Source organism: Puma concolor, chromosome E2 (assembly GCF_028749965.1).
Source record: "Puma concolor isolate L17-30 chromosome E2, mPumCon1.1.hap2, whole genome shotgun sequence".
Lineage (NCBI taxonomy): Eukaryota > Metazoa > Chordata > Mammalia > Carnivora > Felidae > Puma > Puma concolor.
The window spans coordinates 45219633-45235522 of NC_141681.1; the positions used below are offsets into that span (position 1 = coordinate 45219633).

General features: G+C 47.7%; 2 protein-coding genes across 5 annotated transcripts in view; one reads left to right on the plus strand and one right to left on the minus strand.

Annotated features, from left to right (window-relative positions):
* Nucleotides 1-381: 381 nt before the first annotated feature.
* THAP8 (THAP domain containing 8) lies at nt 382-13659 on the minus strand. The gene is made up of 4 exons (XM_025914807.2): nt 13397-13659; nt 2913-3105; nt 2289-2680; nt 382-934 (listed from the first exon to the last, which is right to left on the minus strand). Exons 1-4 carry the CDS (start codon nt 13477-13479, stop codon nt 805-807), a joined length of 798 nt encoding a protein of 265 aa, XP_025770592.2. The 5' UTR covers nt 13480-13659; the 3' UTR covers nt 382-804.
* Nucleotides 13660-13792: 133 nt separating this feature from the next.
* Nucleotides 13793-15890, plus strand: part of WDR62 (WD repeat domain 62) — a 45937-nt gene continuing 43839 nt past the window's right edge. For 2 of the 4 annotated variants that reach the window (XM_086690891.1, XM_086690892.1), the window contains exon 1: nt 13793-14392. In XM_086690891.1, coding sequence (XP_086547017.1) covers nt 14216-14392 — 177 coding nt within the window. In that variant the 5' untranslated portion in view covers nt 13793-14215. The remainder of the gene's footprint in view (nt 14393-15890) is intronic. The other 2 variants (XM_086690893.1, XM_025914517.2) reach the window with 2 other exon arrangements.

A 15890-nucleotide genomic window follows, 5' to 3' on the forward strand; every position in this document is an offset into this window, starting at 1 on the left:
GTTCCTTCTGCCCAGAATGCTCCTCCCCCAGATGCTTGGTTTCCTCTCTCCCCTAGTTTAGGATTTTACTTCTTGGCGCCTTTTCAGTGAGACCTTCTCCGCTCTATCTAAAATTGCATCCCCCACACATACTCCCTTCCCTGCTTCAGTTTTTACCATAGCAACACTGCCCTCCTCCAGCTGACACCCTAGATGTTGGGCACTTGCAGGGGGTGTGCTGCTCCCTGGAACATCCAGTCCGTATGCCTTCCAGGCCAGGTCCTTCTCATCCAGGTCTCTGCTGGAACATTGTCTCCTTAGAGTCCTCTTCTCCACCCACCTGCCAGTGCCACCCCCACTCCATTACATTTTTGTTTAGTCTTTACGGCGCTTATTACAATCTGAAATTATCTTGTTTATTAGTTGACTGGTTTATATTCTACTCAAGCAGAATAGAAACACCATGAGGGCAGGACTTTGTCAGCTGTGTTCACTGCTGTACACCCAGCTCAGCGCCAGACTTCGCAAAGGGTATGAGAACCAGGTAGAATTCTCCCCAAATAAACAACTCTTGTTCTGCTCTGCAAAGGTTCAAACTAGGAATGGCAGGAACCTGGCACCAAGGGGAACAGGGACTGATGAGGCTTGGGCCTTGGTCAGCCCCAAGGTTCAAGGGGTCCCTTAGGAGGGGGTACTTGGAACCAGACCCTTGAGGGAGCTGCAATGGCCCAGGCATGGGTGGTGGGGCTAGGCAGACTCATGTATGATGAGTGGCTCTTCCTCTGTCTTCTGTCATCTGTCCCGCAACATTATCCGTCCTGGTCCTTATGCATTGGGGGTCTGAGTGTCCAGCAGCTCGGGCTTGGCATCCAGTGTGAGAAGTGCAGGACTTTGGGCAAGGACCACACCTATGTCAGACCCTCCACAGATAATGGGACTCCTCACATCCAGGGAGCTGGGCATTCCCAGACAAAGAAGTGATAGAGATGGAGAACACAGGGGAATGAGGGGAGGGAAGAAGAGAGGGAAGGAAGGAAAAGGGGGGAAGAAATGGTGAGGAACATGGAGGGTGATGTGGGAGGGGGGCGTCAAGGAACACAGAGAGATGTGGGCAGAGATTTGTGGGGAGACAGGGAAACAAATGTGAGGCCAGAGAGACATTCATGGGGGAATAAAGAGGTATGGAGAAACAGGGAAATGGGGGGGTGTGTCGAGAGACAGATATGGGGATAGGCAAACACAGGAGAAGACAGAGAGAGACATAGATGGGGGACACAGAAAGATGCAGATGAAGAGAGACATGGGGAAATGGAGAGACAGGAGGGAAGAGAGATGGGGCATCAGAAACATAAAGATGAATGTGGGAGGAGAGAGGAGGAGATTGAAACACATGGATTGAATGGGGGCAGGGGAGGCAGAGAGACACTGTCGGCCCAGGGACCATGGCAGGCTGAAGAATCCCAGACCTGAGTCTGAGGTCTGTCCCTACACTCTGTATGTCCCTCTTGTGCCCCAGCATGGTTAGGCCACAGTCTCAAACACAAAGCCTCCAGGGGCAGCCACACTGCAGTTCTAGCTGACTGTTCCTAGCTGACTGCTGCTAAATCTGCTGAGCCTTCAGGAAAGACCAAAAATTATTTTAAAGCACCACTGAGGCCAGAAAAAATCGTATCTGTTAGCTGTGTACAACCTACTGGCCAGCAGGCAGAGACACCTTAGCCACAGAGCTACTTTGGGGGCTCCTTTTTGAAACCCCTTCCTATCTCTTGTCCAGGCAGGGCTGAGAGCCCTGGGACCTCAAAGTTGGCCCTAGGGTTTGAAGCAGGGAAAAGGCCTGGCCAAACTTTTAAAGACACAATGCCCTCCTCCAATATTCAGAAGTAAACTATAGGAGCAAAAGCGCCTTTAGATAGGGCTCGGGAGACTCTACTAGATGGGCTGCAAACTCACGCTCCACAGGGTCCAGGCAGGAGCTCTCTAACCGTTTGAATCGAGGTTCTGCAACTTACTGGCTGCCTGACTTTGGGCGAGATTTGTGCCTGACTTTTCATCTGAAAAATGGGGACAACCGCAGTACCAAGGTCACAGTGAGTTTTCAATAAATTATTAACTCTGTCTGGCAGAGAGTAAAGGCCCCTTAAATATTATTAATATATGGAACAGCCATTACCCTGCTCTGACCAATAGTGGGTAGGCATTGCCAAACTGACTTTTTTTTCAAGAAAAGCCAGAAATGTGGAAACATGAATGAAATGTTCTGACTTTTAAATGAAAATACATATGCCACGGGGCCAGGTGGCCACATTCACCAGGCAGAGCAGGTCCTGGTGCGCCCAGCCGGCAGGCTCTCCTTGCACAGCTGCTGCGCCAGCTGTTCTAGAGCCTGCAGCTGCACCTGGTGCTGCTCCTGGCGCCGCTGCAGCCTCCGCACACGACGTTGCAGCGCTCCCAGGATAGTGCCCAGCCCGGCCAGAGGGTGCTGGGCCCGAACTCCAGGCCGTGGCCTGGCAGGAGCAGGAGGAAGGATCAGGGGGGCCAGGAACACGGTGGCCGCGGCCTCGGGGCCTCTGGGTGCTGGCCCTAGTACCACAAGGTGCACAGGGCCAGGGGCCGAGAGAGCTGGGCCAGGGGTCGGGGGCGTGACGTCTGGTGGGGAGGGAGACACGACTGGCTTCTCGGTGCTTCGGGTACTCTGCTGCTTCTGGAAGACAAAGCATGGGGTGGGGGGCATCAGGGCCAGACTCCAAGGGGTACTGCCATCAGGTAAGGCCAGACCTCAAAGAGGGACTTCCCTCAGGAGAGAAGGGCATAGGGTCAGACTGGAGGAGGGGCCTCCCTCAGGAGAGGAGGGCTGGGGATCAGACTCCATGGATTATTTCCAGGTGGGGAAGACTGGGGGTCATACGCCAGTGGTGGGACCTCCCTTTGCTCACCTCAGTAGGCGGCGCTGGGGAGAAAATGGAGGGCACTGCATCAGGCCGCAGGTAGCGCACACCCCAGCGCCACTGGAAGCAGGAAGGTGTGAAGTGCTCACTGCACAGGTGCTGGTGGCAGCTGGGCACCCAGTCCTCATGGCCCATGTGCCGCAGCCAGGCCTGCAGCCGGGGGCCATCCTTCAGTGGGAACCTGCCAGGGGCAGTGGGGTTACAGGGTCAGTGGGGTTATGGGGTCAGCAATATCAGGTCCGGTCACACCCCTCCCTGAGGACACATGCATCGGGAGGTCCCTGGGCTCCAGACCTCTGTCTCCCCAGGCTAGAAGCTGTCCCTGCCTCCTACCCAGGCCCTATCACCAACCCACATCCCATTCTTCCACCTTTTAAACACCCAGCATCAGCCTACCTCTCCTACCTCTGTTGCCCCTTCCATTCAGCCTCCATCCTCTCCTGCCTGGGCTTTTGCAACAGCCTCCTTCCTGATCGCCCTTACCCACAGCCACTCTGCCCTCCCCCAACAATCTGCTCCTCTACATGAAGCTGAGAGAGTAGTTTATGAAACTGGACAAATCTACAAAGTGGGAGATTCTACATTCATGGGGGTAGGGTGGGGTTATAGGTTAAAAGAGATTTAAGAAACATCCAGTTGCAGGTTATAGACCTCGTCTGCAACAAATCATTCCATAAAATGACATTTTAAAACAGTTGGGGAAGATTGAGCATGAATTGGGCACTGGATAGTTGTAAGAAATTAATTTTGCTAGGTATGATAATTGTCCTGGTTTATGTTTTTAAAATAGTCATCTGTTGGAAAAACATTCTGAAATATTTATGGGCAAAAGAACTAATATCTGGAATTTATTTTAAAATACTGCATTAAAGGGGCGCCTGGGTGGCTCAGTCAGTTGGGCGGCCAACTACAGCTCAGGTCATGATCTCACGGTCTGTGAGTTCGAACCCCACATCGGGCTCTGTGCTGACAGCTCAGAGCCTGGAGCCTGCTTCCAATTCTGCGTCTCCCTCTCTCTCTGCCCCTTCCCTGCTTGCTCTCTGTCTCTCTCTCTCAAAAATAATAAACATTAGGGGCGCCTGGGTGGCTCAGTCGGTTAAGCATCCGACTTCAGCCAGGTCACGATCTCGCGGTCTGTGAGTTCGAGCCCCGCGTCAGGCTCTGGGCTGATGGCTCGGAGCCTGGAGCCTGTTTCTGATTCTGTGTCTCCCTCTCTCTCTGCCCCTCCCCCGTTCATGCTCTGTCTCTCTCTGTCCCAAAAATAAATAAACGTTGAAAAAAAAATAAAATAATAAACATTAAAAATAAATAAATAAATAAATAAATAAATAAAATACTGCATTAAAGGGGTGCCTGGGTGGCTTAGTCGGTTGAGCGTCCCACTCCTGGTTTTGGCTCAGGTCATGCTCTCACAGCTTCATGGGTTCGAGTCCCACATCGGGCTCTGCGTTGGTAACACAGAACCTGCTTGGGATTCTCTCTCTCTCCCTCTCTCTCTGACCCTCTCCCACTCATGCTGTCTCTCAAAATAAATAAATAAGCTTTAAAAATAAATAAATAAATACTGCATTAAAGGTGTAAGTAGGTGGAGGGTAGATGAAAAAGATTGGCAAAATGTTGACAACTGGTGAATCTGAGTGATAGATATATGTGAATCCATTTATATAACTCTACTTTTTGGTGTATGCTTGAAAACACCTGATAAAGGTGGGTTTTTTTTAATATTTATTTTTGAGAGAGAGAGTGCAAGTGGAGGAGGTGCACAGAGAGAGGGGACAGAGGATCAGAAGCGGGCTCTGCACTGACAGCAGAGAGCCTGATGCAGGGCTCGAACTCACAAACCATAAGAGCATGGCCTGAGCTGAAGTTGGACGCTTAACTGACTGAGCCACCCAGGCACCCCTGTTAAAAGGTTTTTAAACAACTCAACAACAACAAAAATAACCCCATTAAAAATGGGCAAAAGACTTGGGGCACCTGGGTGGCTCAGCTGGTTAAGTGTCTGACTCTGGATTTTGGCTTAGGTCATTATATCCTGGTTTGTGGGACAGAGCCCCAAGTCAGGCTCTGTGCTGACAGTGTGGAGCCTCCTTGGGATTCTCTCTCTCCCTCTCTCTGCCCCTCTCTCTCTCAGAATAAACAAACTTAAAAAAAAAGTTTTAAATTAAAAAAAAAACAAACAGTGGTGCCTGGGTAGCTCAGTCAGTTATTTGTCTGAGTCTTAATTTTGGCTCAGGTCATGATCTCACTGTTTGTGGGTTTGAGCCCTGCATCAGGCTGTGCTGACAGCCTGCTTCAGATTCTGTGTCTCCCTCTCTCTCTCAAAAATAAACATTAAAAAATTTTTTAAATGGTTGATATGGTAGATTTTATATTACATGTATTTTACAATTAAAGGTAAAAATTAAAAATTAAAGTTTAAAAAAATGAATGAAATAAAAGCTTTCCCTGTGGGAGTGGGTGGGGATTATCTGAGACTCCAGACTGTCCACAATGGAGACCTCATTTTCCAGCTTCATTTGCAGCCAGGGGCGGCCACATAATTGAGTTCTGGACCATTTGTCCTGTGGCAGCTGTCAGAAACTGGGAGACTTTAAAGGTTTATTTTAAGCCGTTAAATTTTGAGATAGTTTGTTATGTAGCATTAGATAACTAGTATGGTCAGTCATCCACATTCTACCTGCACAGTATCTTCTATATCTGCCACATGATTTACTTAATATTTTTCTTAAAACTGACCAACTTTAAGTATTTAACAAAGATACCTCAAAGAGAAACTTTACACCACAATTTAAGATGGAAAAACCAGTATTGGGGCACCTGGGAGACTCAACTGATTGATCTCTCAGGTCATGATCCCAGAGTTGTGGAATGGAGCCCTGTGTTGGGTTCTGTGCTGAGTGTGGAGCCTGCTTGATTCTCTCTTTCCCTCTGCCACTATCCCTGGCGCTCTCTCTCTCTCTCTCTCTCTCTCTCTCTCAAATTTAAAAAAAAAAAAAAAAAGAAGTCATACAGTTCTGTTAAAAAAAAAAAAAAGAAGTAAAGAAAACCATATCAATTCCATGAACAGGAGTTGACCAAAAAAAACAGCTAGATACCTTCATCTGCTGAGGGCTTTGAGACCTGCTCTTTGTTAAAAAGGCAGAGTAAGGGTGTTAGAGAGTGCGGGACAACACCATCCCTAGGAGACAAGGTAACAAACTCGGGCACAAAAGGAACACTATGGAACCCTAAAACAGAACGTGGAGGCACTCTATGAACTGACATGCTATTGTCAGGCATACACGTTATCTGAAAAAAGCAAAGTTCCAAACAGAGCAGATCAGCTTTTAGTAATTGTGGCAGGCTCAGTAATGGCCTCCAAAAGATATCCATGTTCTAATCCCTGGAACCTGTGAATACTACGTTGCATGACAAAAGCTGTGATTAAGTTAATGGCCCTGAGATGGGAAGTCATCCTGGATCTTTCATTTGGGCCCTAAATGCAATTACAGGCATCCTTGTAAGAGGGAGGCTGAGAAGATGTTACCTCAGATGAAAGTGGAGAAGGCGATGTGAGCACAAAGGCAGAGATTGGAATGATGTGGTCACCAGAAACTAACTGGAAGAGGCAAGAAATGGATTCTCTTACAGCCTCACAGGGAGTGCAACCCTGCCAAGGCCTTGATTCTGGCCCAGTAAAACCGACTTGCACTTCTGGTCTCCAGAATTGTGAGAGAATAATTTCTGCTGTATTAAGCCATCAAGTTTGTTTCAGTATCCACAGGAAATTAATACAGTAATAAAGGGTGAAATTAGAACATATATTCAGATTTGCTTGTATATGCATAAAGAAACTGGGAAGGCAGGGGCGCCTGGGTGGCTCAGTCAGTTAAGTGCCTGACTCTTGATTTGGGCTCAGGTCATACTTTCAGTGCTCATTGGATCGAGCCCTGTGTTGGGCTCTGTGCTGCTAATGTGAAGCCTGCTTGGGATTCTCTTTCTCCCTCTCTCTCTGCCCCTCCACCACTCACGTATAAGTGCTGTCTCTCAAAATAAAGAAATAAACATTATTTCAAAATTAAGAAAGAAAGAAAAAGAAACTAGGAAGGACACATAAAAAAGGAGTTGGGTAGGATGGACAGAGATGGGGGTGGGAGCAAGACTTCTCAGCCAAAAGGCAGACAGACAGGGCAAGGGGGGAGGGCGGGGGGGGGGGGCACAGCTAGTGCAAGAGGACAGAGGGGCTGACTCAGAAGAGCTGTGGCACCCAAAGAGCAGAACCCCAGGGCACACAGCCAGGAACTCTGGCTGCTGCAGTCCCTTTCGTCTCTGTTTGGGATCCAAATCCTCTCATCAACCCCATTCTGCCTGGACACACACAAGAAATCTCTTGCAGCAGCCCCCTTCTTGGCAAACCCTGCCCCCTTCTTGGCAAACACTGACAAGTGACTACTCCACTTGCCCTTTTCTTCTTCCTTACTAGCGAAATTCCAACTTTAGTTGAGGTCATAAAGTGCCATGCTAAAAGACTATGTTTCCCAAGTTCCTTTGTGTAGGTGGGGCCATGTAACTAGGTTCTGGCTAATGAATACTTTTGTGTTGTGTAAGAAAATCTGGAATGGTACCTGAAAGGCGAGGGGGTTCTCACATGGATCAGAGCAGCTCAAGGGGCAAAGGAGGAAAGTACAAAATCTCTTCCTAACTTGGTCTTTTTCTTATTCTTCTTTATTCCTCTGAATGGCAACATTTATAATGGACTCTGTAAAAATCTACCGTAAGTGGACAGTGTCCTCCTTTTCTATAGAACAGTTTAGTCTTGTTAGTCATCCTTCTAGATCATGGAGTGGCATATGCTGTTAGAAGTTCTTTTCAAAAGAAAAAAAAAGAAGTTCTTTTCTTCCTTACTAACAATCAATCCTAATGGTCTTCAGGGTGGTTAAATGCCCAGCTAAAAGACTACATTTCCTAGTTTCCTCTGTAGTTGGAGGGTGACCAATGATGGAGAACTCACCATTGGGTGGGGTTTCTGGGAAGGCTTTCTAGAGGGGGCTAATTCAGTTTGCAGTTGGAGCCCCTTTTGCTCTTCTTCCCTTTTCTTCTTCCCAGGAATGATACATGGCACTTGGTAGCCATCTTGGATGGAAGCTACATACTAAGGATGACAGGACAGAAAGAGAGGAACCTCAACCCTAACGATTGTGGACATGCCACACTGGTGCTGGTCTGTCAACCTCTGTATTTGTTTTATATGAGAGAAAAATAAACTCTTGGTAGATTACGTTATTGTTCAAAATATTTGCTGCCCTTCCTCACTTGAAGATTATATATCTCTACTCCAAAGACTTGAGGCTTGCCATAGACTTGCTTTGGCCAAATGACTGAAAGTGACATGGGCCACTTCTTTTCTTTTTAATGTTTATTTGAGAGAGAGAGAGAGAGAGAGAGAGAAAGAGAGAGAGAGAGAGTGAGCAGAGGAGGGGCAGAGAGAGGAAGAGAGAGAATCCAAAGCAGGCTCCATGCTGTAAGCTCAGAGCCCAACGTGGGGCTTGATCTCACAAATTGTGAGATCATGATCTGAGCCGAAATCAAGTCAGACACTTAACTTACTGAGCCACCCAGGTGCCCCTGGGCCACTTCTAAATATAAAATTTGTCGGGAGCCAATGGGTGATTCTCCCTTTCTCTTTTCCCCCTCCTATAAGACCAGCAATATTCCATGTAGGAGAGGCTCCTTCAGCCTGAGGCCCCAGTTAAGATATTGTAGAGTAGGTCCACAAATGGTCTGCAGAGGACATAGTGTGAGTGAGAAATAAACCTTTGCTGTAGTAAGCCATTGAGATTTTGCATGTTACTGCAGCATAATTTAAACACACTCTATCCTATAATCTCCATAATTTTTTTTTAGCCAGTAATATTTCGTGACTTTCTTACTGCCAACCAATTCCTGATAGGTCCCCCATGAGAGATGACTCTCATACGTGCCTGAAAGGGCCTAAAATAGAACTAATGAATGTTTCCTTTGGCTGCCTGGCAGGCTCTTGTTATTCCCTGGCAGCCACATCCCTCTTTGTTTCTCCTTCTCCTTTTGCCTTCTCCTGAATCTCCTTTGGAAATAGCCCCTCGCCAAACTCTTAACTATGTGGCTTCTGCAAAACTGACTCGAGGTGAGTCTAGAGATGGAAATGGGTTAGCCTGTGTGAGGGACAGCCTGATTGCCATTGGTGGGATTTATTTAATTTTTTAAATTATTTATTTATTTTGAGAGAGTGTGGGTGCACACCCCTGTGCACATGTGGCAGAGGGGCAGAGAGAATCCCAAGCAGGCTGCTGCTGTCAGTACGGAACCCAACAGAGGGCTCGATCCCACAAACCATGAGATCATGGCCTGAGCAGAAACCAAGAGTCAGACATTTAACTGACTGAGCCCCTGGGCGCCCCTGATGGGATTTAAACACAGATATAAACTGATCTTTATGAAGCCATCTGGCTGCTCTGCACAGTCGTCATTATTCTCATTATTATATGTGAAGCATTTAGAACAGTTCCTGGCATATAGTAAGTGCTCTCCAAGTTCTTGTTCTTGTAAGGGCCACAAGAGTGGAAGCAGGGAGGTCAGGAAGCAGCTCTCACAATGTCTCAGTAATAGATATGACAACCTGAATAGCAGAGGTAATGAGAAATGGTCAGACTGGAAATGTAGGTTTGTTTGTTTGTTTGTTTGTTTTTGTTATTTCCTAATAGTTTAGTTAGGAGTTTCCCATTTGCATTTATAACTGTATTGCCAAGGTGTTAGGGGTTTTATTTTGATTGGGTGGAGATGTGTTTGGGAGGTAAAGTCAAAGGATGGGTTAATGGACCTGACTGGGGGCAGTGGTACTGAAGAAAGGATCAGGAGTGACTCCCAGGTTGTGTGTTCGGTTCTTCAATGTTTGACCCTTCACTTATCCATGAGTTGTCAGGACAGGAACAGGATCTCTCAGGGTCCTTTGTGTCCAGCAGGGATTTCCTTTCTCCAGGAGACACTCAAGAGTTACTGAATTCATAAACAATGCCAGAACAATATATTTTATAAAGCAAATCTGGACACACTGATTTAGGTTTGAAGACTCCTCTGCCTTATTCCTATTCTGTACCAGGGCCCCTCAACTGACATGGGCTGCTAGGTTTCCTTAGGAAAGCCATCTGAAATGCATTAATCAAATTCATCCAACCAATATTTACTGAGCACCCACTATGCGCCAGGCACTGTTCTAGGGCTGGAGAAATAACAGAGAGCAAGGCAGAGAAAAATCTCTGCCTTCATAGAGTGATAGTCTAGTAGGGAAGACCATAAATGAATACATCAAATATGTGACATGCCAAATAGTGGTAATCATTAAAGGGAAAAATAAAACAGGAGGTGGATAGGGAGAATACATATGTTATCTGGGAAAGGGTTATCATTTTACATAAAGTGGTGGTCATAAAGGTAAGAACTTTCCATGCAGAAGGAAAAGCACACAATCAGCAAAACTAAAAGCAACCGACAGAATGGGAGAAGATATTTGCAAACGACATATCAGATACAGGGTTAGTATCCAAAATCTATAAAGAACTTATCAAACTCAACACCCAAAAAATAAATAATCCAGTGAAGAAATGGGCAAAAGACATGAATAGACACTTCTCCAAAGAAGACATCCAGATGGCCAACTGACACATGAAAAAATGCTCAACATCACTCATCATCAGGAAAATACAAATCAAAACCACAATGAGATACCACCTCACACCTGTCAGAATGGCTAACATTAACAACTCAGGCAACAACAGATGTTGGCGAGGATGTGGAGAAAGAGGATCTCTTTTGCATTGTTGGCGGGAATGCAAACTGGTGCAGCCACTCTGGAAAACAGTATGGAGGTTCCTCAAAAAACTAAAAATAGAACTACCCTATGACCCAGCAATTGCACTACTAGGCATTTATCCATGAGATATAGGTGTGCTGTTTCGAAGGGACACATGCATCCCATGTTTACAGCAGCACTATCAACAATAGCTAAAGTATGGAAAGAGCCCAAATGTCCATCGATGGATAAATGGATAAAGAAAATGTGGTATACACACACACACACACACACACACACACACACACACACAATGGAGTATTACTCGGCAATCAAAAAGAAGGAAATCTTGCCATTTGCAACTACGTGGATGGAACTGGAGGGTATTATGCTAAGTGAAATTAGTCAGAGAAAGACAAAAATCATATGACTTCACTTGTATGAGGACTTTAAGAGACAAAACAGATGAACATAAGGGAAGGGAAACAAAAATAATATAAAAACAGGGAGGGGGACAAAACAGAAGAGACTCATAAATATGGAGAACAAACTGAGGGTTGCTGGAGGGGTTGTGGGGGGGATGGGCTAAATGGGTAAGGGGCACTAAGGAATCTCCTCCTGAAATCATTGTTGCACTATATGCTAACTAATCTGGATGTAAATTTTAAAAAATAAAAAATAAAATTTAAAAAAAAAGAAGGCAAAGCACAAAGCCCCTGGGGCAACAATGTGCCTGGCATGCTAGAGGAACATCGAGTAGCCAGTGATGCTGGAGAACAGTGGTAAGGGGGAAGAAGGAGGAGGGAGATGAGTCATACAGAGACTGGAGATCGAGCTCCTGTAGCGCTTTGTAGGCCTTTCTGTCTGCTCCAGCCTCACCTTGTCTTTTATGAGTGACGTGGGAGCCAGGGGAGGGATCTGAACAGAGGAGGACTCTGATCTGACTTAGGTGTACACAAGTTCCCTGTGACTGTGTGTGAAGATCAGAATGTGGGAGTGGGTTGATCAATGAAGAGGCTACTAAAATGGTGCAGTCAGGAGGTTAGAATGGAGGCAGAGAAGGGGGTTAGAAGTGGTCAATTCTGGATAGATTTTTAAAGGGAGAGCCCACAGGATCTGCTGACAGACTGGATGAGGAATGTGTCCTGGCTGATTCAGACTAAGGCCCCCAGGGACACACCTGTAGTCAAAGAAAGTCAGGTTTATGTACCACAGCAATGAGGGAAACTGCACACCAGAGGTACTATAAGGAGTCTCACCAAACAAAGGAAAAGACAGGGTTATTATTTGGATTTGGGGGAAGGGGTGAAATGTAAATGAAATTGTTTAGCTAGGCTTAAAGCAAAGCAGAATTGTGTGTGAAGGGATAAATACTAGGTCTGCATTGCAAAGTGAGTCCAGAGTCCTGTCTCCTTGGAAGCAATACAGTTTAGGTCAATGTGGAAAACTGTGTCCAGAAATGCCTTACCTGAAGCTCTGCCCCTGGACTGTAAACTGAGGCTGCTTCTCATTGTAAAAATGACTTAACTCCCCCAGGTGTTCAGTGAGATGTTTCATTTTTACCGATATAATCTCAAACAGCAAAGTTTATCATCGTCCATGTTTTTACAATGTTTTAAAAGTAGGGGCGCCTGGGTGGCGCAGTCTGTTAAGCGTCCGACTTCAGCCAGGTCACGATCTCGCGGTCCGTGAGTTCGAGCCCCGCGTCAGGCTCTGGGCTGATGGCTCAGAACCTGGAGCCTGTTTCCGATTCTGTGTCTCCCTCTCTCTCTGCCCCTCCCCCATTCATGCTCTGTCTCTCTCTGTCCCAAAAATAAATAAACGTTGAAAAAAAAAATTAAAAAAAAAAAAAAAGTAGACTCCATGCCCAACATAGGGCTTGAGCTCACGACCCTGAGATCAAGTGTCTCTATCTACTGAGCCAGCCAGGCACCCCAATAGTCTAGGATTTTAGAGAACAAAGTTTCCTAGTAAAAAGGTCAAAGAAGGGGAATTTTTTCACTTTACATCTGCTGCATGTCCCTGTGAAAAATATAGAAATATTTTTTCCTATTAACTCTTCAGCCCGCCTTTCCCATGTCTTTTATTCCAGCCGGGGAATAATAAAGAGGAAGACAGATTTTTTAAAATTATCTTTGTTTTTTTACAGTTCAAGCTAATTTTTACTTTAAGTGTGAGAAAGAAAAGATGTGAGTAGAGAGATGTGAGTAGATGTGAGTAGAAAGAAAAGTGTGAGTAGAGAGATGACTCTAAGGTTTCTGGCCTAAACAACAGGTAAGATGAAGTAAGTTATTAACCGAGACAGGAAAGGTTGTGGAAGGTTCGGGAGGGAGACAAGATCAGGAGCTCAGTTTCCGATGTTTTGCGTTTGAGATACCTCAACTTCGTGGAGATGACAAGCGGGCAGTTGTAGGCCCCTCCCTACGGTCCCACTTCTTCCGCTCGCCCCTTTCACTACCTGTAGTTAATCGTCTACACCTGCGTTTTAGCACATCTGCGCCTTTGCATGTTCTGTGTTTACTGCTGAAAATACCGTCTCTTCACTTTGCTAACCCTGTTTCTAGATACCTGCGGGCTGGACCAGTGCCGGGCAAAGGGGCAGTTATCCTCGGGCCCCGCCCCCGCAAGCCCCGCCCCGCAAGCCCCGCCCCGCACTTGCGCTCACTTGTAGAAGCTCACAGGGCGGTTGTCAGCGCCCAGTCGGCCAGCAGTGTTGGAGCAGTTCGGAGCACGGCAATACTTGGGCATGGCTGTTCAAGCCCGTTGAGTCCTGCCCAGTCTGCAGCCGCACTTTGCTCCTCGCGAAGCTCCACAGAACCCGGCCCCACCCGCGCGCTCTCTGCCCGCCTCACGTGATGGCCCTTGAGGCCTTATCACATGCGGGGAAGGGGAGAGGGCGGCTGCGCACTACGCGCCCAGTCGCGCTACCACAACTACGCCCTGGTCACGTGGCAAATGGGGAAAAGCGAGTAGGACGGCACAAAGCCAGTTCTTAGCCACTCTGACCTTATCTTGTGCTGGGAGACAGGTGATGTCACGGCTTTTCTGAGCCTGCGCCAAGTGGTCGGTCTCTTTCGGCCCCACCCTACCCTTATATCCGGGTGACTATCCACTGCGTGGGCGGGGGAAGTGCTGCAAAAAGCGAACTGGGGGCTTTGGAGGCTTTGGCCTTAGCTACGTAAAAGTTAAAACCTAAACGTTTGTTAATGATGAAAACACAGACCGCAATAAAAATGCCATTTTGTTTAATCAGGCAGCAAGTAAACTAGCTATGGATCCACCCTGCCAGACACTTCGCTCCGCCTCTCAGCCCTCATTGGTCAAAACCTCCGCTCGGTAGCCCTGACATTGGCCAGGCCCGGGGCCTACCGCGTCCAATGGGCGGCGGCGCCGGCTTTCCCGCGGGCCGTTTGCTCTTTGAGCGGGTCGTGGAGGCGTCGGCGGCAGTTGGGGAGTGCAACGGTTGTCCTGCTCCGGCGCGACGATGGCGGCCTTGGGGCCCGGAGGCTACGCGCGGAACGATGCAGTCGAGAAGCTGCCATCCGTCACGGTGGGAGTTCCGGCGCGGAGGAACCAGTGCTCTCCGCCTCCCGCTCCCCAACTGTGTCTCCGGCGGCGGACCCGACTCTCGGCGGCGCCGGAGGACACCGTGCACAACCGGGTGAGGAGCTGTTTGCCTTGCCCACTCCAGTTCCAGGCTCCCTCCCACGCTCCCCTGGACCCGCCCTTAGATCGTTGGCCCCGCCTATCAACCCTCGCCTAGTCTTCTCTAGCCCGTTTCGTCTCCTACGTCCCGCCCCGTTAGCCAAGGCTCCTCCCACTCTCCCTTCTCTCTCAGGTACCCATCATTTCTAGCCCACCTGTCAACCCCGGCTCCCTTAGCCCTGGGACCATTTTCGGGGTTCTCTCTGGACCCTTACCTCAGTGTATTTTAGTTCTGCTGATCACCTAGTCCCGCCTTCCTACGTAACCCTTCAGTCACCTTTGGATGTCTCTCTGGGCCCTTCCATTTTTGTGACCTCGCCCCACGCTGGATCTTTAGGGTCCCTACCAGTGTTCAGTATCGAACCCTACCTATCTAAACTGTCCCTCAGCGCTATTCCGCCTTCCCTCCTCACCTACCTTCTCTTTACTTCTCCCTTACCAACGTGGGATTCTTATTCCATATTGCCACCCTAAATTATGGAGAACATGTGAATAATTGTAAAATCTCAGCAACGCTTCCTGCGGGAGGGAGTACAGAACAGTTCCCTAAGTCTTTAGACACACGAACAAAGATTTTGGAGTAGATAGAAGGAATTCCATTAGCACAGCAGCAATTAAAAAAAAATTGTTCTCCAACTCTCTGAGCTACGAAGTGTGTTTTTATAAAACAGAAGTATTAATAACCATACCATGGGGTTGCAGGGAGCAGAAATGAAATGGTGACTATGACCTGCTTGGCAGAGTCCAGTTAGAGAGTGGAAACATGGTAGCTGCTGGTGGATCTTCTTCCTGCCACATGGCTTCCTGCTGCGCTCTGATTATATCACCCCTTTCTGGCTGCAGTTCCTGGTGGCCCCTGCCCACCTCTCTGGCTATACCTCCATGGTCCTCTCTCTCAAATGTTCAGTCACACAAGCCTGCTTTCTGTTTTCCTGAGGCTCCAAGTTCTTTACCACCTCCTAAGTGTTTGCTGAGTCCTCTTGGGTTTTTGCTGCAGTCCATCCGACTGGCTCCTCATCCCTCAAGTCTCAGCCTGCATATCCCTACCCTGAGAGGCCTGCCCCCAGCCTAAAACAGACACTTACTTTAATCTCTCACCTAGCACCCTGTACTTCACAGCCCTTACCTTGTAGGTTCCTGAAAGTACCTTGTGAGCACTAAACTGTATAAAATAGAGGAATGACAATAGCAATTTCAGAGAGGCAGTAAGTAATGTGCACTCTTAACGAGTGCAACCTCTGGACCCAGAATGCCTGGGCTTAAACCTTAATTCTGTTTTTGTTGTTCTTTGTCTCCCCCTCCTCTTCCTCCTTCCCCCCTTCCCACCCTCCCCCCCCCTTCTCTCTCCATGCCCAGCATGGAGCCCAATGCAGGGCCTGAACTCATGACCCTGAGATCAAGACCTGAGCTGAGATCAAGAGTTGGACTCTTAACTGACTGAGCCACTTAGGCAC

Coding starts and splice junctions, on each gene's coding strand:
- THAP8 (XM_025914807.2), bottom strand. CDS start 13,479: ATGCCCAAGTATTGCCGTGCTCCGAACTGCTCCAACACTGCTGGCCGA. Junction 3,106..13,396: donor CGCCCTGTGAGCTTCTACAA/GTGAGCGCAAGT, acceptor TGCCCCTGGCAG/GTTCCCACTGAAGGATGGCC. Junction 935..2,288: donor ACCAGGACCTGCTCTGCCTG/GTGAATGTGGCC, acceptor GGGAATGCCCAG/CTCCCTGGATGTGAGGAGTC.